This window comes from Rana temporaria, chromosome 13 (assembly GCF_905171775.1).
Source record: "Rana temporaria chromosome 13, aRanTem1.1, whole genome shotgun sequence".
NCBI lineage: Eukaryota > Metazoa > Chordata > Amphibia > Anura > Ranidae > Rana > Rana temporaria.
The window spans coordinates 115,931,062-115,953,647 of record NC_053501.1 but is presented as its reverse complement, the minus strand read 5'-3'; the positions used below and the strand labels follow the sequence as shown (position 1 = coordinate 115,953,647).

The window sequence follows — 22,586 nt, the reverse complement described above, 5'->3', positions numbered from 1 at the left end:
TTTGTAAAGGGGAGGAGTTAGTAAAATGATCACGCCCATGTGGGGGCGCCAGAAATATTTTTGCACCCAGGCGCCTGTGACCCTAGGATCGGCCCTGCAGCCAATGCAGCTAAAAAACGTTCAATTGTTATCCTGAAGGAGCGGGAGGGGACATCCCCCCTCCCGCCACCTTCCGCCGCTCTTACCGGGCCTCCCGTCCCACCGGGAGACCCGATCCTCAATCCTGCACATCCAGTGGATAGAGACAGACTGGCACGAAGCCGGAAATGGCTTTGTTCCAGTCTTCTCACGGAAGCGACGTCACCGTGCCACTTCCAGTTTACTCGGCTGCCAATGGACAAATACAGTATTCAGAATCGCAGTTTTCGTGATCTGAATACTTTGAAGTGCAAAGGAGGGATTGGAGGTCTTTTGGACCCTCCGATCCCTCCATAAAGAGTACCTGTCACCACCTATTACTGTCACAAGGGATGTTTACATTCCTTGTGGCAGCAATAAAAGTGATACATTTTTTTATTTTTAAACACAATGTAAAAAAATAAAAATCGTGTCCCCGCGAGCTCACGCACCAAAGGAAATGCATACGGAGGTCCCACCCGCATATGTGAGGTATCGCCGCGATTGTCATAGTGAGAGCAATAATTCTAGCACTAGTCCTTCTCTGTGAAGCCCTGTACCCCTGTTTGTCTGATGAAAAAGGACCAATGGACTGTTTTCATCAGACAAACCGATCGTGTGTGGGCCCCATCGGTTTGTTTTCCATCGGTGAAAAAAAATAGGACACGTTTTAAAATGTTCCTATGGATAAAAAAACGATAGAAAAAAAACGATCGTCTGTGTGGAAGTCCATCAGTCAAAAATCCACGCCTGCTCAGAATCAAGTCCATGCATGCTCGGAAGCATTGAACTTAATTTTTCTCAGCACGTCGTAGTGTTTTATGTCACCACGTTAGACGCGGCTGGATTAGATTCCATCAGATATCCGATCGTGTGTACAGGACTTAACTCTAACCTGGAAACTGTTAAAAAAAAAATTAAATCGTCGCCTATGGAGATTTTTAAGTACCGTAGTTTGTCGCCATTCCATGAGTGTGCGCAATTATAAAGCGTGACATGTTAGGTATCTATTTACTCAGTGTAACTTCATCTTTCACATTATACAAAAAAATTGGATTAACGTTACTGTTTTTTTTTTTTTTTTTAATTCATGAAAGTGTATTTGTCCCTAAAAAGTTGCGTTTAACCACTTGCTTACTGGCCACATATACCCCCTTCCTGCCCAGGCGAAATTTCTGCTTCCAGCACTGCGTCGCTTTAACTGACATTTGCGCGGTCGTGCGACGTGGCTCCCAAACAAAATTGACGTCCTTTTTTCCCCACAAATAGAGCTTTCTTTTGGTGGTATTTGATCACCTCTGCGGTTTTTATTTTTTGTGCTATAAACAAAAAAAGAGCAACAATTTTGCTTATTTTGCTATAATAAATATCCCCAATTTTTTTTAAAAAAAACTATTTTTTTTCTCAGTTTAGGCCGATACGTATTCTACATATTTTTGTTAAAAAAAATAAAAATAAAATCGCAAATAAGCGTATAGTGACTGGTTTGCGCAAAACAAAATAGGGGACATAATTATGAATCTGCGATTTTATTGGGACTGCGACATTATGGCGGACACTTTTGACACATTTTTGGGACCATTCACATTTATACAGCGATCAGTGCTATAAATATGCACTGATTACTGTATAAATGTGACTGGCAGGGAAGGGGTTAAAACTAGGGGGCGAGGAAGGGGTTAAATGTGTACCCTGGGAGTGATTCTTACTCTGGGGGAGGAGGACTGACTGGGGGAGGTGACCGATCTGTGTCCCTATGTACAAGGGACACAGCATCGGTCTCCCCCTCCCTGACAGGACGTGGATCTCTGTGTTTACACACAGAGATCCACGGTCCTGCTCAGTTACTGGGCAATCGCGGGTGCCCGGCGTCCGCGATCGGGTTCCCAGGAACGCGGCGGCGCGCGCCCCCCTAGTGGCTCTGCACGACGAGGACGTCATATGACGTCCTCTCAGAACAGGTGAGCTATCGTGCCGCCGTCAATTGACGGCGGCCGGTAGTAAGGCAGTTACAAGACTGCTGCACAAATACCGTGTGACATAAAATATTGCAACAATCGCCATTTTATTCTCTGGATTCTCTGCTAAAAATATATATAGGGCCGGATTCAGAGAGAACTTACGTCAACGTATCTATTGATACGCCGCGTAAGTCCTCGAATGCGCCGTTGTATCTATGCGCCGTATTTAGCATCTAAGATACGCCTGAATTTTGGCTGGATACGACCGACGTAAGTCTCCTACGCCGTCGTATCTTGGGTGCATATTTGCACTGGCCGCTAAGGGCGCTTCCGTTGATTTACGCGTCGAATATGTAAATGACCTAGATACGACGATTCACGAACGTACTTGCGCCCGTTGCAGTAAGCTACGCCGTTTACGTAAGGCGTACGTCTGGCGTAAAGTTATCCCACCTAAAGCAGGGGTAAGTCATGTTAAGGTATGGGCGCGGGAACAGCGTCGTATTTAACGTTTGTTTACGTAAGTCGTACGTGAATGGGGCTGGGCGTAGGTTATATTCACGTCGTACGCATTGAGCCGTCGTATCTTAGGGAGGATATGCGACGTGATTCTGAGCATGCACACGCATGCGCCGTTAGATCGGCCCTTCATTTACATGGGGTCACGGTTAATTTTATTACAGCACGCCCACTACCTGCCTACTTTGAATTAGGCGGGCTTACGCCGGCCCATTTACGATATGCCGCCGTAACTTAGGGAGCAAGTGCTTTGTGAATACTGTACTTGCCTCTCTATGTTACGTCGGCGAATAGCATATGAGATGAGATGCTCTACGCCCGCTCAAAAATACGCCGCGGTACGTGAATCTAGCCCATAATGTTTTGGGGGTTCTAAGTAATTTTCGAGCAAAAAATACACCAAATGTCAGAAATAGGCTAAGTCATGAAAGGGTTAAATGATTTGATTTATTTATTAGTTATATTTTCCTAAAACTGATCAGATAAATGTATAAAAGACAAACATTTGATCTCCACTTACCAGAACAATGGGCTCTTTCTCCAGGACTCCATCTTCTCTCTGTGTTAGATCTTCTTATTCAGAAATCCTCCCATCACTCCGCACACCAACACCCCAACACCCCACTCTGGGGGGGCAGAAGCGACAACCCACCTTGGGCACTTCAGCGGGAGAGGGGTGCAGAAAGGGACTCACAACTTCTACTTCTGAGGATCTTCACAGCGAGTGCTGGAGGCAGGAAGAATGTCTGTAGAGAAATCTGTGTGATGAGAAGTGAAAGAAAAGTTTGGTTGCACTTTGTCCTCTTTATATTGACCTTCTCCCATCTCTCCTAACAACATAATTGGTGATATTAGATTATATATTACTTTCATTCTTAGCACATATACTGTATATTATCACCTTTGATTCAAATGAGTAACAGAGAATCTGTTACAAAATAACCTAAAATGTGTTTATTTAAAGTGACATTACACTCAAAACATAATATATTGCAGCTTACCAATCATTAGATGTGGCGGCTGCATTCGTTTTAATTTCTGTGGTTCATGTCCCCTTGGTTTTTACCTGGTGATCTGGCCAGTAACACACCTCGTATTAGTGAGACACAACTCTGGAGGAATGAAAATAGGCACGGCAGACATCAGCATAGTCATTCTGGGGGTAGGGTGACCACATGTCCCGGATTGCCAGGGACAGTCCCGCATTTTGCAGGTCTGTCCCGGGCACCTTCATTCCAGGACAATACAGTGTCCTGGAATAAAACTGACACAGCCACCCCCACCGGCCAATCTGATGACCCCAAAAAAGGCCGCCACATCACTGCTTTACTGACTGACAGTACTTCTTCCTGGCCGAAAATGCCTAGAGGAGCACAATCCCTGCTTGTGATTGGAGAAATCATAAATCCCACCTCTTGTGTCCAATCACTGTGCTGATTTTTGGGAAGGGAGGGTGTCCCTGAATGGTAGTTTGGAAATGTGGTCACCTTATCTGGAGGGCAGTGGCGGTGCGTCCATAGTGGGCTCAGGAGCGCCGCCCACTCTTGCTCCTGCAACGCCACTGAACACAATAAATAAATTCATGCATTGCATGAATCTATGTACTGTCGCCGGCGCCGCTGCCACCCACTATTCAGATGGCCGGCCCCCCTGGCGAGCACCAGCCATCTGAATGACGGCAGCTCGTTGGCTGTGGAAGTGTCTATCAGAGTCAGCAAGTGCATTGGGTGTGCGTTCCCTGGTTAACACTGACACGCATCTCAGCCAATCAGGTTCACCGGATCTGGTTACCAGTAACCCGATTGGCTGAAGCGACATCGATCGCAGATACGCCCGCAACAACCGCTTCTTAAAGGGGACATACAGGTACGTCCTTTTGCCTGTCCGTGCCATGCTGCAGACGTATATATGTGTGCGGTGGGCGGCAAGCGGTTAAAAGAGCAACACTTTTAAAGCGGATGTCCCCTGAAAAAAAAAATATTAAAAGCCAGCAGTTACAAATACTGCAGCTGCTGACTTTTAATATCAGCACACTTACCTGTCCTGGAGTCCAGCGCCGTCCGCAGCAGAGGACGAACGATCGCTCATCACTCTGCTGCCCCCACCGCCATCCTCGGTGAGGGAACCAGGAAGTGAAGCGCTCCGGTTTCACTGCCCGGTTCCCTACGGCGCATGCGCAAGTCACGCTGCACCGAGCTGACTGGCTCCCGCTGTATTCTGGTAGTGGAGGGTGGAGCTCCACTTTAAGTGGGCTACACAGCTTCAACTAGACATGTGCAGAACAAAAAAATGTTTTGTTTTGATTTGTTATTTACATAAATTCATTTGTTTTGTTTATTTGTTTTCGAATCGGTTTGAAAAGTTTTCGATTCAATTTCGAATAGTTTTTGAATTCGAAACGTTTTCAAATATCCAAAAAGAATAAAATAGAATAGAAGATACACACACAGATCCACAATCCTGCTCTTCAACAAGCGATCGCGATTGCCCGACGGACATCACGGGTGCTCGTGCTCCCTATACCACCAGGGAGTCGAGGACGTCATATGACGGCCGCCCAGAATGGGAGATCCCATCTGCAGACGTCATATGACAATGGGCAGGTAGGGAAGTGTTTAAAAAAAATTAACATTTAAAGCACCCCATGCTTGTGCATAAAGGCAAAATCAGGCAGTGGCTCATCTATGTGTAACCTTCAGTGATCGCCACACCAATCAATCCGAATCTGCTCTTCCTCCTGTTTACCACCCCTCATATTCCAATGCTCTTGTGTAAATCACACGGCGTATGATGGATGGTCCACAGGAGGAAGAGAAGATTTGGATTGATGGGAGTGATGATTTTTTCTGTTCATGAAGACACAGATCACTGGAGGTTACACATGGGAGCACATGGGTGGAACGTGTATTATAGTTTGAGATATATTGCACTATATGAGATTTTTTTGGGGATACACTGGAGAGATTGTGAAGAGGATTAAGGAAAACACAAAGACGTTGGAGTGAAAAAAAATCTTTCTTTATTAGACCCCTCTCCATATGAAACTAGTTATATACCGTATTTGTCGGCGTATAACACGCACCCCAATTTAAGAGGAAAATTTCAGGAAAAAAAAGTTTTTTTCAAATAAACCACTTTGAAGCAAAATAAATAGTCAGTGCCAATCAATGCAGCCTGATTAGTGTCCATCTGCAGCCTCAATGCAGCCTGATGCCCATCTGCAGCCTCTGTGCCCATATGCAGCCTGATCTGCGGCCATCCAATGCAGCCTGATGCCCATCTGCAGCCTCAATGCAGCCTCTGTGCCCATCTGCAGCCTGATCTGAGCCCATCCAATGCAGCCTGATGCCCATCTGCAGCCTCTGTGCCTATCTGCAGCCTGATCTGCGCCCATCCAATGCAGCCTCAATGCACCCTCTGTGCCCATCTGCAGCCTGATCTGCGCCCATCCAATGCAGCCTGATGCCCATCTGCAGCTTCAATGCAGCCTCTGTGACCATCTGCAGCCTGATTTGCACCCATCCAATGCAGCCTGATGCCCATTTGCAGCTTCAATGCAGCCTCTGTGACCATCTGCAGCCTGATCTGCGCCCATCCAATGCAGCCTGATGCCCATCTGCAGCTTCAATGCAGCCTCTGTGACCATCTGCAGCCTGATCTGCCCCCATCCAATGCAGCCCGATGCCTATCTGCAGCCTTACCATCTCTCATGCAGTGCAGGAAATCAGGAGGGGGACGAGCGCTGCCAAAATCAGCTGTCATCTTCTGTTTACAGTACTCGGCTCTCAGTCGGCAGTCACATACACAGTCCCGTCTCTGCCATCGCCATTGGACGAGCTATTGTGATTGACAGAACACTGGTCCAATGCCGGGATGTGTGTGTGATGTCAGAGCCGAGTAAACAGGACATGACTGCTCAGTGATTCCGGCATGGCGCTCGTCCCCCTCCTTCTCCTCCGGGTGCGTATAAAACACGCACCCGTGATTTCCCCCCTATTTTCAGGGAGAAAAAGTGCGTGTTATACGCCGATAAATACGGTACTTTCCTGTAATAAGATTATCTTAACGTTATGATGTAACATTTTTCTTTTTATTCATTACATTTAATGTTTTCTGATAATCTAGAATAACATACGTGAAGAAAAATGATTTGCTGTAAATGATAGCTTTATTTTTATGATGGTAATTGGTGTTAACAGGATTTAAGTCATTCACATAGTCACATGTCCAGGGCTTTTTTTCAGGGGGAACTTGGTGAAACTCCGTTCCATCACCTCTGGCTCAGGCCCTTGGGTGGGGCCTGCTCACCACAATCAAGTCTGGTTTCTGAGTGAGTGAGTGAATAACTTGTATTGCGATACAAATGCGAACTAAATCGCCTCAAGGCGCTTGGTATCCATTTTCTTCTTTAGCCTTCAGAAGAGGTGGGTCTTGAGTTTTTTTCTGAAAGCCTGATGACTTTCTTCCGTTCGGATATTAGTTGGTAACGCGTTCCACAGTCGAGGTCCTTGGACTGCGAATCTTCGTTCTCCTTTAGACTTGTAGTGGGCCTTGGGGATTTGAAGTAGATTTTGCGTTTCCTGGTTAACACTGACAGGCGTCTCAGCCAATCAGGTTCACCGGTTCTGGTTACCGGTAACCTGATTGGCTGAAGCGTCAACGAGGGCAGAAGAAGACATCGAGGGACGGTGGAAGGAGGGTGGCTGACCCCAGAAAGATAAGAGCAGGGCGGGGGGGGCAATCTGGCAGCATTTTACAGGGCAAACTGGCGGCAATTGATGGGCATAGTGGCGACAATTGATGGGCACAGTGGCGACAATTGATGGGTACAGTAGTAACAATTGATGGCACAGTGGCTGCGTTTATTGGCATGGCACAGTAGCTGCGATTGATGGCACAGTGGCTGCATTTGACATGGCACAGTGGTGACAATTGATGGGCACAGTGGCGACAATAAATGGCACAGTGGTAACAATTGATGGCACAGTGGCTGCGTTTGATGGCATAGTGGCTGCGTTTGATGGCACAGTGGCTGCGTTTGATGGCACAGTGGTGACAATTGATGGGCACAGTGGCGACAATTGATGGCACAGTGGCTGCGTTTGATGGCATGGCACAGTGGTGACAATTAATGGGCACAGTGGCGACAATTGATGGCACAGTGGCTGCGTTTGATAGCATGGCACAGTGGTGACAATTGATGGGCACAGTGGCGATAAATGATGGCACAGTGGCTGGGTTTGATGGCATGGCACAGTGGCTGCATTTGATGGCATGGCACAGTGGCGACAATTGATGGCACAGTGGCGACAATTGATGGCACAGTGGCTGCTTTTGATGGGCACAGTGGCTGCCTTTGATGGGCACAGTGGCTGCCTTTGATGGGCACAGTGAGGCTGCAATTGTATTTTGTTTGTTTTTTCGTTTGTTTGCGCCCCCCCCCTAATATTTTGAGCACCAGCTGCCACCCAGCATGCATTGGGAACACTGAGCACAGAACACCCGACATTCATCATCGCCCACTTCCCCCAATCATCACCACCATTCATCGTCTCTGTCTGATCTTCCCTTCATGTCCTCCCCACAGCTACTGACCAATCAGAATCCAGAATAGCAGAGGCCACACCTCCATAGGAAAATATATGAAAGCTTCACCAAAAATACTAATCCCCTCTCCACTGATAATAAGATTTAATTAGAAAACAGTATGCCATGATCATTGTTTTAACCAATCAGCCTGCTTTAGCTCTTCAATAGGAATCCTCACATTACAGGGAGAAGATAAATGTGTTTATATTACAATGCATCACCAGTCAGGATCTGAGGAGTAAAAGTTCAAATAAAATTTCTTTTTTTTTACAACTTAAAACCACATTAAAGAACATCCAAACACCCAAATCTCCCCTCTCATATGATCTTCGGTCCATTGAACCTTCTTAAATAATTCCACCAACACCTACCTCTCTATTTGTACTCCTCGTACTCTATGAAAACATATAACATCTCTCAACCTTCCAGCAAATAAACTCACAATCCCTGCTGTGTATGTAATAATGATGAATACATAGACTGAGGGTATCCAGTAAGATTATCAGAAACTTCCATCCCATCCCCCATTGGGGTCCCACCAGCACTCAAGGGGCCCAGTCATTCTTCTCTTGGGTCGGGTTTGCTCATATCTATATCTCATTCCTATTCAGAGCAATGTCCCCTCCTCCATTCACAGCAATGTCCCCTCCCCCCTCCTCCATTCACAGCAATGTCCCCTCCCCCTCCTCCATTCACAGCAATGTCCCCTCCCCCCTCCTTTTCACAGCTGTAGCGGAGTCTCTTCCTCCGGGGTCACATCATGTACTAATCTTCAGTTCTGGTCGGAGCTTTTCCAGCTTTTTTAGCTCTTTTTTTGTTTCTATTGACAAGTAGTAGTCACTGATCCTGGAAGAGAATATAAAGAGTCATCAGAATTTTCTCTCTCTATTTCCCAGCGTCCTCCAGGATATCTAATACTCGCCACACACATTACAATCTGATTGTACAATCTCTGTCAGATCTCCCAGGAAGTATGTAGTGTGGGGATCTGTCTGATTGTAGAGAGACGGATATGATAGATTAGTTTGGTCCTTTTTTTTTTTAATTTAAAGTGTATTTTGTGCGTGTACTCGAGAGAGGAGCCGGACTGCAGGAGTTGGGAGTAGGCAGGCCTCCCCCAGAGGCAATCTGCCACCTTTCTCCATGCCCCGGGTGGCAATGGCGGGTGTGTGAGGGGGTCCTCCCACACAGCCCGCCCTACCTGCTCCGCTTTGAAGCCCAACGGGGCAGAGGGACTCCCTATAAGGGAGTGAGAGGATCTAGCCCGCTCAACCAGCCCCGTTAGTCCTTCGCCTCTCTTTTTAGAGACCGTGTGGTCAATATGCATGCATGTTAACCCAATTTCAAGTGCGTGTAAGTGTGGTGGTTTTTGTGGGAGGGGGGTGGGCGCAGGCTTACCTCGCATAGCACAGTTCGGTCCTCATATTACACAGTTCTGGAAGATATAAAGCTGATTGTACAGATTGTATGATCAGATTGTACTGTGTGTGATGGGCCTTACACCATCCTGTCACCTTCTTGTAGGACTTTACCAACTAAGAAGTGAAATTACACTATGGAGGATGATGGGAGATATCAGATTATATAACAGGAAATATTCCTCCTCATTGGTCATTTGTCCTGTAAGATCTGTTCTGTGATGTCCCAAACCCACCAATCACAGTCACACTTCTCTTTCTTTTTTCATCCAATGAGGGACTCTGTAGTTCAGATAAGTTTGGAATATATTGCCACCTACAGGAGAATTGGACACTGGTATACTTAAAAATCCTACTCCCAGCATGCCTCAGTTTTTTGCTAGTGTCCTAGGAGGATGGACGTCTTTTCTCTTCTCTCCTGAGAGAAGTTTAATCACTTTAGGATCAGAAGGATTTGACTCCTTAATCTTCCTTGACTCATTTCCACACTCCTGGCTTGCTCACAATGATCGGATCCTTAGAGACAGACTACAGGGGCTAGCACAAGATTGTCATTGTATAGGGGGATAAATCTTGAGCAGAGCTATGGATTTGGCTCTGGCAGGCAGTCACACAATGATGTAATGAAGTACGATGCCCGGCTAATAGTTCTGCATTGTAGGTGAGGATGGTGAGGGACCACTCATAAGAGGGAGCATCAAATAGAAAAGGAAAGCTCTAAATCCTGCCAGAGTGAGGAATAAGGTAAATATATTCCATATTCCTCTGTTACTTGACTTAATGAACAGAGGGTGTCACAGCAAGAGTATTATTTTTACTGCATTGGGTTGGGTCTTATGGGGTTTTAACATGTTATAAAGTTTGGGAAAATGGGCTACACATTCAGTTTTATAGTAGACAATAGTCACAGGTCCACCAAGTTCAGCCTTTTCAGTTTCACCGGGTCTGGTAAGAGCGCCTGTTGGCCATTATCCATTTCTGTTCCTAGGGACTGAGCCATTAGGAAGTGCCTAACGTGCTATCCTCTAGGCCTTATTGACCGCCACAATGTCCCTCTCTATCCTGATCCCGCGGCGTCCCTTTGTCCTTCTCCTCCAGCCTCTCCCTGTCCTCTTCCCACGGCATCCCTCTGTGCTCCTCCCCCGGCGTCTCTCTGTCCTCTTCCCATGGCATCCCTCTGTGCTCCTTCCCCGGAGTCTCTCTGTCCTCTTCCCACGGCATCCCTCTGTGCTCCTTCCCCGGCGTCTCTCTGTCCTCTTCCCATGGCATCCCTCTGTGCTCCTTCCCCGTAATCTCTCTGTCCTCTTCCCACGGCATCCCTCTGTGCTCCTTCCCCGGCATCTCTCTGTCCTCTCCCCACGGTGTCCCTCTGTGCTCCTCCCCCAGCACATCTCTGTGCTCTTCCCATGGCATCCCTCTGTGCTCCTTCCCCAGCGTCTCTCTGTCCTCTCTCCACGGCATCCCTCTGTGCTCCTCCCCCGGGATCTTTCTGTCCTCTTCCCACGGCATCCCGCGGTGTCCAGGAGTAGCAGAGTTTTGTCAGGAAAAAAGCTTGATGTGTGTAAACACATGTAAATGTGTCTAAAAGCATGCCAACACTAGGTGGGTTTGGCGCTTGAGCAATATTTCATTTTAATGGCCATAATAAAAAAAAAATCTGGACAAGAGTAATGCCGCGTACACACGACCGTTTTTAATGTCATGGAGAAAACAACGTTTTTCTGGACGTGATTCTTGTCAAGCCTGTCTTGCATACACACGATTGTGAAAAAAAAAATGCTGGAGCAAAGCGCGGTGACGTACAACACGAACAACAGCACTATAAAGGGGAAGCTCCATTCGAATGGCGCCACCCTTTGGGCATCATTATGCAAATTTTCCTTCTCATAACTTGCTCCTGAGCATGCGCGTTTTTTCCCCGTCGTTAAAGCCTACACACGACCATTTTTCACGACGTGAAAAACGGCAACGTGAAAAACGGCAAGAAAAAATAGAGCATGTTCTAAATTTTTAATTCACATCGAAAAATGCTCTGGAGCCCACACACGATCGTTTTTAAAGACCAATTTAAAAAATTGCATTTTTCTCGTCATGAAAAATGGTTGTGTGTACGCGGCATAAGGCTATCTTTAGTCAAACCGCTGCTGTCAGGAGAAAGCATCAAGTGTGCATGAGGCCTTAGCGTTTACACATTAAGGCCCAGATTCTGGTAGATTTGCGTAAAAATGCGGCGGCATAACGCATCTCATTTACGTTACGCCGCCGCAAGTTTTACAGGCAAGTGCTTTATTCACAAAGAACTTGCCTGTAAATCTGCGGTGGCGTAGCGTAAATCCTCCGGCGCAAGCCCGCCTAATTCAAATGATCCGGGTAGGGGGCGTGGATCATTTAAATTAGGTGCGTTCCCGCGCCGATCGCACTGCGCATGCGCCGTCCGTAAAATTTCCCGACGTGCATTGCGCGAAATGACGTCGCAAGGACGTCATTGGTTTCGACGTTAACGTAAATGGCGTCCAGCGCCATTCACGGATGACTTACGCAAACGACGTAAATTTTTAAATTTCGACGCGGGAACGACGGCCATACTTAACATTGGTTGCCCCTCATATAGCAGGGGCAACTTTACGTGTCGCAAATCTAACGTAAACGTTGTAACTTCACTGCGTCGACCGCGCGTACGTTCGGGAATTCGCATATTTTGCTAATTTGCATACACAACGGGGAAAACGACGCAGGCGACACCTAGCGGCGAAAAAAATAATTGCATTTACGATCCTACAGCGTAATAGCCTTACGCCTGTCGGATCTAATGGTTATCTATGCGTAACTGATTCTAAGAATCAGTCACATAGATACGACGGGCCAGATTAGGACTTACGACGGCGCACATTGCGTTGCGCCGTCGTAAGCCCTTTCAGAATCTGGGCCAAGATTTTCTAATTTAGATATTTATTTGATATCCAACTTTAAATAAATTGGCGATATGTAGAGACATATGTATTAGACTTGTGCGCAACGGAAAAATTTGTTTTGTTTAGTTTATTTTCCGTCCTGTTGATTTGTAATCATTCATAATTTTGCTAAACGGGATTTTTCGTGTTCGGACTAATTCATATTTTCGCAGGAGTCATTTTTCATTGAATGGTTCGTATTCATGCAAACCTTATTTTTAGTTGATTTATAATTCGTACTTTCGGTAGAGTACATTATTTTTTGTTGATTCGTAATTTTTTTTTGGTTCGTTGATTCGTAATTTTCCGTGTCTCTCTCACAATGTCGCTGCCTAACGTGCTTCGAATGGATTTTTACTTTTCTAAATACATTACCGTTATTTGTAACAATTTGAAAACTCGCATTTTACTTTCGTTTTTGACATGCGGCTATAGCCTCCGCCCCTGTACACCATTTTGAGAGTGAGTTCAGCACGGTGAGGGAGGAGCAGAGAGCAGAGCAGAGCGTGTTATTTTTGGAAGTGTGGTTGGGATTACAACAAGTCGACTTGCTGTTAAATTAGGCCGCAATAACGCAACAACGAATTATGCCGAAGGCATTCGTGCATTCGCTATTTGCAATATCATTTATTTCGGATTCGTTTTTATTCGTAATTGCTTTGTTCGGAAATTCGAAAGGTTACGAACCTCCGAAAGTTGCTAAATTCGTCCGAACTTCGATTCGTTACGAAACGAATTGCACAAGCCTAATATGTATCTACATTATTATTATTTGATTTATGTCGTTTGGACATAACAGTCCAGAATTGGATATTTAGGAATCCTCAAGATGGATTTTGATGACATTATCACATTTTTATATTATTTATGTGGTTTAGATATAAAACTGTTCCAGAATATTATTGTCTCAGTCAGTCCTGTTATACTCACTGTAATTCCTCTATCCCGCTTGTCATAGCTTCCATCAGATCCCTGAAATGAGGACCCTCCAGATTGTTATCAGACAGGTCCAGTGTCCTCAGTGTCTGGTTATTTCTTATTCCAGATGCCAGGTGGGGGCAGGAACTGTCTGTCAGTTCACTATTAGCCAATCTGTAGAAGAAGAGAAGAATGTTACCAGAAAAAAATGAATTTCTCCCCCATGAATAAATGGAACTATTCTCTATATGAATGGAACTCATTTCTCTTTATTGGAATCATTTATATGAGATCCCTTTATAAAACTCCAATATTGTCCTCCATGTGTAGAGACGGTGATATCTCCATACACAGGATGAGCACAGAATACCACTGACATGACTCGTATTGTGCTATAATCTCCTTGTGTATGGAGCATGAATGGTATCAGCAGACAGTGTGAGGCCGGAATCAGCATTGCTAGTGATTGGACAGGATGATTTTTTATCTGACATTCTATTTATCTTATAGGAAGTAATGGGGTGATCCCCTGACACTGAATAGTCAGGTGACAGGAAGCTCATATGAGGCTCTGATTGGTCATTGCAGTAAGATCAGATGCCCTGTGTATGATTTCCTACAATCACATCTATATTACTACTTATGGGACTTCATAGAATATAAGATTATAACAAGGTTACAGGAAAAGACTATTTCATGAATGATAACAGAGTGATAAGATCCAAGAATTAAGCTGCTCATACACTAGGAGATTTTCAAATGAACATTTGTACAAAAATTCTCAGTACATCTGATGGCTTCATGAATGTGGTTTAGAATTATTTTAAAATTGTTGTTTGTCGTTTAACGTGGTTTAAAAAAAAAAGACTTTACTGAATGAAGACCTCATATACTGTTAAAAACCTCTTCATTCTAGAATATTTTTTCCATCCTGCTGCTTTTAATTTTCATGTCACTTTTGTCAAAAACAAAATGTCTGTTTGACCCAAACTAATGCCGCGTACACACGGTCGTTTTTTGTGATAAAAAAAACGTCATTTTTTAGCATGAAAAAAAAAAAATGTTTTTCAAACTTCATTTTAAAAAACGACGTAGCATACACACCATCGTTTTTTCATAGAGCTCTAGCAAAGCGCGGTTACGTTCAGCACGTATGGCGGCACTCTGTTCCATTCAAGCTCGCATCATAACTTGCTTCTGAGCATGTACGGGTTTAAAAACGTTGTTTTAAATGTCGTTTTAGCTACACACGGTCATTTTTTATGATACAAAAAACGACGTTTTGAAAAACGACATAAAAAATTGAAGCATGCTCAAATTTTTTTCTTTTTTCGTTTTTCAGAAGACATAAAACAAAGTTTTCCCCACACACGGTCATTTTAAATGACGTTTTTAAAAATGTTGGGTTTTTTTTCATCACAAAAAACGACCGTGCGTACGTGGCATAAGAATTAGGGAATGGCATGAACATTCTTAAAATTAAAAAAATCCAAATACAATTGTACTGGTATATAGTCAGCTTTATTACATGCAAGACTGCAGCACTAGTATATAACAATATAAATGTGAAAATATAACAATAAAATTGAGACTCCTTGACACAAAAATCCTTATAGGTGTGTATATAACAATGGTAAGAAGACAATTTCACGTTGGAATAAACCTCTGAATTGGGATTTTAAAGGTAATTTGAGAAAAAAAAAAATAAGGAATTGTATTTTTGAAAAGAAAAATATTTATTTATTCCTGTTTAAAATATATGAACAATGGTAAAAGACTGTCAACTGGAGACGATTTCACTGGAAACTAAGGAAGATAACTTATAAACATCATATATAATATAGTGCTGCAATATTAGTGAGCAATAGTAGTGAAACTAAAAAGTCTAAATAAACAGTGGAAATAATAACTCCTTCACTCTATAACACCAAATCTTCCACCATGATGTTCAAAGAAATGCCAAAGTGTAACTGTGTCACTTTTAGGCCTTGTAACGGAATGGCACGTGACACCCAAAGACTTTTGAAGGATGGGGGTACTCCTGTGACAGCTTCACTAATGACTCTTGGGTCTAGGGTCATCCTATGCCGATTTTGGGCATAGGATGACTGAGAAATGATAATTCATGTATTGCAGGAGATCTGGACATATTACAGGTGATTTCATTCTGACCCCCAACCGGTCAATAACAGTGTCTCCTTCAATGCTAATACTGTTTTGTGTCTACTGTACTAATTAAGTTTGTAAAGGTCAGATGTCTAACTTTGAGGTGTTAAGTGAGCCTGGCTCCTAAGACCTTTCATTGTGTATGCTAATGACACTGTTCACACCTATGCCTTTTTTAGTGTGTTTTCAGTTTTGCAGAAACACACCACAGTCTATTTAGCATGGTTTCCTATGGGTCACATCTGTGCATTTAATAGAAAGGGCCAGGAACTTTTTTTCTGGTCTTTGGTTCCATAGACTTCAATGGATTAAAAACATGTATTGAAAAATGCAAAATGCACCTGCAATATGCAAACTGCAACCTGCATAGGTGTTAACCAGGCCTTAGTCAATTACGTTTCCACAACATGAGTGAGATTTCTGTGACCATCAAAGTGAATCACCCCAACTAAATCCAAGATTTATCAGAAGGTTGGACCTCAAAGCCTAGAGGTCAGCGAGTTTGTATGGTACAATCCCCATACAGGAATAATGAATGGATCAGTCCAGGATTGGATATTTATGGATCCAAAAGATGGATTTTGATGACATTATCACATTTTTAGATTATTTATGTGGTTTCGATATAAGACTGTCCCAGAATATTATTGTCTGTCAGTCCTGTTATACTCACTGTAATTCCTCTATCCGGCTTGTCGTCAGAGCTTCCATCAGATCCCTGAAATGAGGACCCTCCAGATTGTTCCTAGACAGGTTTAGTGTCCTCAGTGTCTTGTTATTTCTTATTCCAGATGCCAGGTGGGGGCAGGAACTGTCGGTCAGGCCATTATCGGACAATCTGTAGAAGAAGAGAAGAATGTTATCAGAAGAAAGAGTGAATTTCTCCCCCAAGAATGAATGGAACTCATTTCCCTTTATTGGAATAATTTATATTAGATTACTTTATAAAACTCCAGGAAATAGAATTTTAAACAAAATTTTTATAATGAATTAGACCTCCCAATATTGTCATCCATGTGTAGAGGCCGTGATATCTCCATACACAGAATGAGCACAGAATACCACTGACATGACTCGTATTGTGCTATAATCTCCTTGTATATGGAGCAGGAATTGTATCAGCAGACAGTGTGAGGCCAGAATCAGCATTGCTAGTGATTGGACAAGAAGTTTTTAATCTGATATTCTATTTATCTCTGCCAATAAGAGCTCTGTACTCATAGGAATTTGATATCCCCTGACACTGAATAGCGGATGGTCATGTCAGGTGACAGGAAGCTCATATGAGGCTCTGATTGGTCATTGCAGTAAGATCAGATTTCCCATGTATGATCACCTACAATCATCTATATTATAACTTATTGGACTTCATAGAATATCAGATTATAACAAGGTTACTGTTAAAGGCTATTTCATGGCTGATAACAGAGTGTGATGAGATGCAAGAATTAGGGGGCATGGCTTGGAATGCAATGAGCATGGAGGCACACTAAAGGAGCTCCTCATCTACAGCGGCTCTAAGCTCATTCTCCTGGCCTCACAGGTATGACAAGATGGGCATACTGACCCAGAACACACCGCACAACCGGCAGAAATGTTCCTCCACCTTAGCAGCGGTGAGAAATATCTCTGATGTCTTCAAATCACAAATCTCCTCACGAGGCAGCATGTCGGGAAGCAAGATGGCACGAGAACAGAGAGAAATCTCTCGGTATCAGAGGACACGGTAAGCAGTAAACCTTCTGCAGGCCTTCCCCTCACTATTGCAGTTATGACAACGATAGCAGCAGATATTAACCTTTTCAGTAGCAATTACAGACTTAAAAGCTGACATATTGGTTTTAACTGAACAATAATCCGCTGCTGAACAGGCAGCCAAATAGAGGGAAAGGGATATCAAAAGACTGAAGCAGATCACTACTACACACTCACAACACTTTATTGATGTTGGCAGGCAAATAGAAGACCTTGATAATTGAGGAAGAGAAAACAACCCAAGGATAAGAGGGGTCCCAGTGTCAGTTACAAAAGAGTAAATTCCAAAGGCCCTACATAAATATTTTAATAACATACTGGAACGCCTTGTGGATGCAACAATAGGATTGGAAAACATCCAACAGTGATTACACACAATATACAAGGCCTTAATATTCCTGAAAAAAAAGACAACCTTACTAAGAAAAAAAAAATTCGAACCACATTTTACATTCCTGAATGAAACTCACTTTGAAACTGATGATGTCCCGAATCTTAGATCCACATTTTCTCTATAGCATATCATGCCATCAATTACAGCTCTAAAACTAGCTAATACTAATAAGTAAGGATGCCTCCTTCATTATGTCACAAAAACTTGCTGACCCAGAAGGCAGGTATTTAATTCTTAAAGGGTCCTACGACAGGAAAACTGTAACATTGGCCAATGTCTATTTCCCTAATGGATCACATATCTTTCTGTAGAAAGATTGTACACAAATTATCCTGGTTCGCGTTAGGCTGTGTTATCCTTGGAGGAGACATTACCGTCCCTCTTAACCCCCTGCAAGATACGTCATCTGGGAAGTTAGATGTTTAGTACAAGATGCTAAAAAGCGTTAAAACAATGCTAAGGTCACTTATGATCGTGGACTCTTTGAGATCCCTACACCCAACAGTCAAAGACAGTTGCACGTTAACAATGGAATGGAGACAATTTCATTGGAAACTAAAGAAGAGAATTTATAAACAGCATATGTAAAATAGTGCAATAATCATAGCGAGACTCTTAAACCAAAAAGTCTAAATAAGCAGTGGAAATAAGAATAACTCGTTCACTCCATAACACCAAATCTACCATCATGATATTCAAAGAAATGCCAAAGTGGAACTGTGTCACTTTTAGTCAATGAAGTTTCCACAACATGAGTGAGACTTCTGTGACCAAGGTGAAAAAACACAACTGAATCCAAGACTTAGCAGAAGGTTGGACCTCAAAGCCTAGAGGTCAGTGTGAGTGTGTATGGTCCAATCCCCATACAGGAATAATGAATGGATCACACCACCTCATCCACTTCTCATGTCACATTTAGTAATTGGGGTCCACAAAAAGCGAAAACCTCCAATAGTGTAGATGACAGAAGACTTTGTTTATTATAAAAATCTCATATAAAATGGCATCTACAAAGATACAGAGTTTTGCATAATAACCTGTATGACTGGCACCATGTATGATAACATCAATTTCAGCATCAAAACGCTCCCCCTATACACTTCATCTTAGTAGACTGTCCTCAGAGGATCAGATGTCCAATTTGGATGAAATGTATAGTCTTGTGTGATCTGCACTATTGGAGTTTTTCTCTTCACTTTTATTGTTATATTTTTCACATTTATATTGTGTGGAAGTTATATACTAGTGCAGCATTCTAGTATTTGGATGTATATTGGTCTTCCTGGTGATGGCTGTTTTTCACTATCAGGCCTAATGCACACTGGATGTTTTTGCTAATAGGGATATGTGGTGTTTTTCTGCCTCTTAACTCCCCTGCATGTTATCCTATGTCTCTATTCACACAAACTTTTAAAGGCAGAAAAAACACTACCCATGAGTTTTGTCATAAAAATGCATGATGTGTGTAAATGCATGTTGACGCTTGGTTTACGTGCGTTTACCACTTGAGCATTCATTTATTTCAATGGCCATGAAAAAAATTATTGACACAGGTAAACACGTTACACACTTTTTGGCCAAAACTCTGTTGCCAGGAGGAAGACTTCTAGGAGGGTTAAGAAAACATCCAGTGTGCATGAGGCCTTAGAGATTACACATTTTATTTTATTTTTAATTCAGATATTTAATTTCTTTATTTTATATGCAACTTTAAATGAATTGGCGATATATAGAGGCAAACAGGAAATTAAATATATCTCCATTATTATTATTTGATTTATGTAGTTTGGACACAACAGTCCAGGATTGAATATTTATGGAGCCTAAAGATGGACTTTGATGACATTCTCATATTTCTATATTATTTATGTGGTTTAGATATAAAGACTGTCCAAGAATATTATTTTCTCAGTCAGTCCTGTTATACTCACTGTAATTCCTCTATCCGGCTTGTGGTCAGAGCTTCCATCAGATCCCTGAAATGAGGACCCTCCAGATTGTTCTTATACAGGCTCAGTGTCCTCAGTGTCTGGTTATTTCTTATTCCAGATGCCAGGTGGGGGCAGGAACTGTCTGTCAGGTAATTTCTCTCCAATCTGTAGAAGAAGAGAAGAATGTTACCAGAAGAAAATACATTTCTCCCCAGGAATGAATGTAACTATTCTCTACATGAATGGAACTCATTTCTCTTTATTGGAATCATTTATATTAGAACACTTTATAAAACTCCAGGAAACAAATTTTTATAAGAAACATGTTATAATGGAGTAGACCTCCCAATATTTTCCTCCATGTGTAGAGACAGTGATATCTCCATACATAGGATGAGCACAGAATACCACTGACATGACTCGTATTGTGCTATAATCTCCTTGTGTATGGAGCATGATGGTGTCAGAATACAGTGTGAGGCCAGAATCAGCATTGCTAGTGATTGGACGGGATGATTTTTATCTGATATTCTATTTATCTCTGCTGATGAGAGCTCTGTACTCATAGGAAATAATGGGGAGATCTCCTGACACTGAATAGTGATTGGTCATGTCAGGTGACAGGAAGCTCATATAAGACTCTGATTGGTCATTGCAGTAAGATCAGATTCCCCCATGTGTGATCTCCTACAATCACATCTATATTACTAATAATTGCACTTTAAATGACAATTACACAGTCATGCAACACTGTACCCAAACAAAATTTGTAAAAAAAATTAAACAAAAAAAGTGAAAAAATGAAAATAAATAAAAAACACTTTATTTTTCCAGTTTCTACTATAAGATTTGGCAAATAAAGCCCCATACACACAGGGCCGGATTCTCGTAGAGCGGCGCATCTTTCTGCCGGCGTAGCGCATCTCATATGCGCTACGCCGACGTAACATAGAGAGGCAAGAACAGTATTCACAAAGCACTCGCTCCCTACGTTGCGCCAGCGTAACGTAAATTATTCGGCGTAAGCCCGCCTAATTCAAAGTAGGTGGACGGTGGGCGTGATCCATTTAAATGAACCGTGACCCCATGCAAATGATGGCCTGAACGAACGGCGCATGCGCGCGCATGCTCAGAATCACGTCGAAGATACTCCCTAAGATACGACGGCTCAATGCCTACGATGTTAACGTAGCCTACGCCCAGCCCATTCACGTACTACTACGTAAACAACGTAAAATCCGACGGCTGTTCCGTCGTCCATACCTTTGCATGGGATGCGCCTCCTATAGGTGGAATAATTTTACGCCGGACGTACGCCTTACGTAAATGGCGTAACCTACTGCGACGGGCGCAAGTACGTTCGTGAATCGGCGTATCTCGGTCATTTGCATATTCAACGCGTAATTCAATGGAAGCGCCCCTTGCAGCCAGCGTAAATATGCGCCCAGGCTCCGACGGTAGGGGGACACATCTATATATTAGGGTTGTTTACAGCAGTAGGTCAGCACCCCAGATGACGATCTAGAGATCGAAACGCATCGGGACTCCATGCTGACCCTACTGCTTAATTGATACATGCCTGTTTGTGTCTACTGAAATGTGAGTGTAATATTTTTTACCTTTTGCTGCCAAGTAAATTGTTCAAACAGAATTACACTATGTGCATCCTCGTTCTTTCCCCTTTGCCTTTTACACTCTGAGCCTCCGGACTTTCTGGATATTGCCCATGGTCATCATTGGTTGCTATTTGGTACCATCTTCCATCATTTATCTTACATCGCATATACAGTGGAAACCCTCAGAGGTCTACCTTTCTGTCTACCATACAAGCTGCTTTGGAACCGGGATACCGTTACCCTTTAAGCCTTTATGACCTACTAAGTATATGCTTATTTAGGTCCACCCTCTCTGGTAAGCCTCCAATATTTACCTTGGTGGTGGATCTACTAGCAATTCTCACTTCTACTTTCCACAACATGTCACTTCTGTTTTGGATCTCTTTGGATTTTGAACTTTACTAAGATTGCAATTATATATCATTAATTATGGACTTTTGAGCACCTTGGTGTTATCACTTTATGATTATAAGATTTATTTTTTATAGACTTTTTGTTTTGACACATATATTTAGCGCTACACTTTTTGTTTTCCGACGGCGTAGGAAACTTACGTCGGTCGGATGAAGCCAAATTTCAGGCATATCTTGTATTGAGAATCCGGCGCATAGATACGACAGCGCATCTGTGCACTTACGCAGCATATCTACACATACATCGGCGTAAGTGTTACGAGAATCCGGCCCACAGTCAGATCTTTTGACAACAAACTTCTAAATTCCCAGGTTTTCAAAAAAATCCAACCGTGTGTATGCTCCATCGGACAAACGTTTTCGGTTTTCATTGGACAAATGTTTGCTCTGCAGACGTACAAACTTTTCGTCAACAAAAGTGCTACGGTGCAAAGTCCTATCGTGTGTACAGAAGTTTGTGTACTTTTGTCCAAAGTACAAGCACACATGCTCAAAACCAATGTTAAAATCAACCAACATTAGCAGAAGTTGACCAAAGGGTGGCGGTAAAGAGCAGAAAAGAGCAGAAAAAACATGTGATGTTGGGAAAGTTTGCTGAAAAAGTCCTGCCGTGTGTATGCATACTAAGTTCACGGCCAACGCCCTTCAAATAAAAATCCACAGAAAAGTTTGTTTGAAGTCCAACCATGTGTATGAGGCTTAAGTAATTTTTGTTTATAAATTTGGGCCAAAATTCATACTGCTACATATCCTTGTTAAAAATAACCCAAATTAGTGGATATTGGTTAGTCTGTGTGAAAGTTAAGCTGGCCATACACCATACAATTTTCTTATTCAA

General features: G+C 43.0%; 2 protein-coding genes across 4 annotated transcripts in view; both read right to left on the bottom strand.

Moving 5' to 3' along the window:
* The window catches only part of LOC120920593 (NACHT, LRR and PYD domains-containing protein 3-like), a 67,216-nt gene extending 63,901 nt beyond the window's left edge, over positions 1-3,315 (bottom strand). Inside the window, exon 1 of the mRNA XM_040332753.1 lies at positions 3,118-3,315. The gene's annotated coding sequence lies outside the window, so the exon portion shown is untranslated. The remainder of the gene's footprint in view (positions 1-3,117) is intronic.
* Positions 1-22,586, bottom strand: part of LOC120920591 (NACHT, LRR and PYD domains-containing protein 12-like) — a 148,999-nt gene that overhangs the window by 74,630 nt on the left and 51,783 nt on the right. The window contains exons 11-14 of one of the 3 annotated variants that reach the window (XM_040332745.1): positions 19,720-19,884; positions 16,313-16,477; positions 13,486-13,647; positions 8,878-9,032 (exon numbers count right to left, since the gene is read on the bottom strand). The exons of 1 other annotated variant lie outside the window; for it this stretch is intronic. In XM_040332745.1, the coding sequence (XP_040188679.1) occupies positions 8,945-9,032; positions 13,486-13,647; positions 16,313-16,477; positions 19,720-19,884 (580 nt within the window). In that variant the 3' untranslated portion in view covers positions 8,878-8,944. Of the gene's footprint in view, positions 1-8,877; positions 9,033-13,485; positions 13,648-16,312; positions 16,478-19,719; positions 19,885-22,586 lie in introns of those variants that run through there. One more of the 3 variants, XM_040332747.1, reaches the window with a different exon arrangement.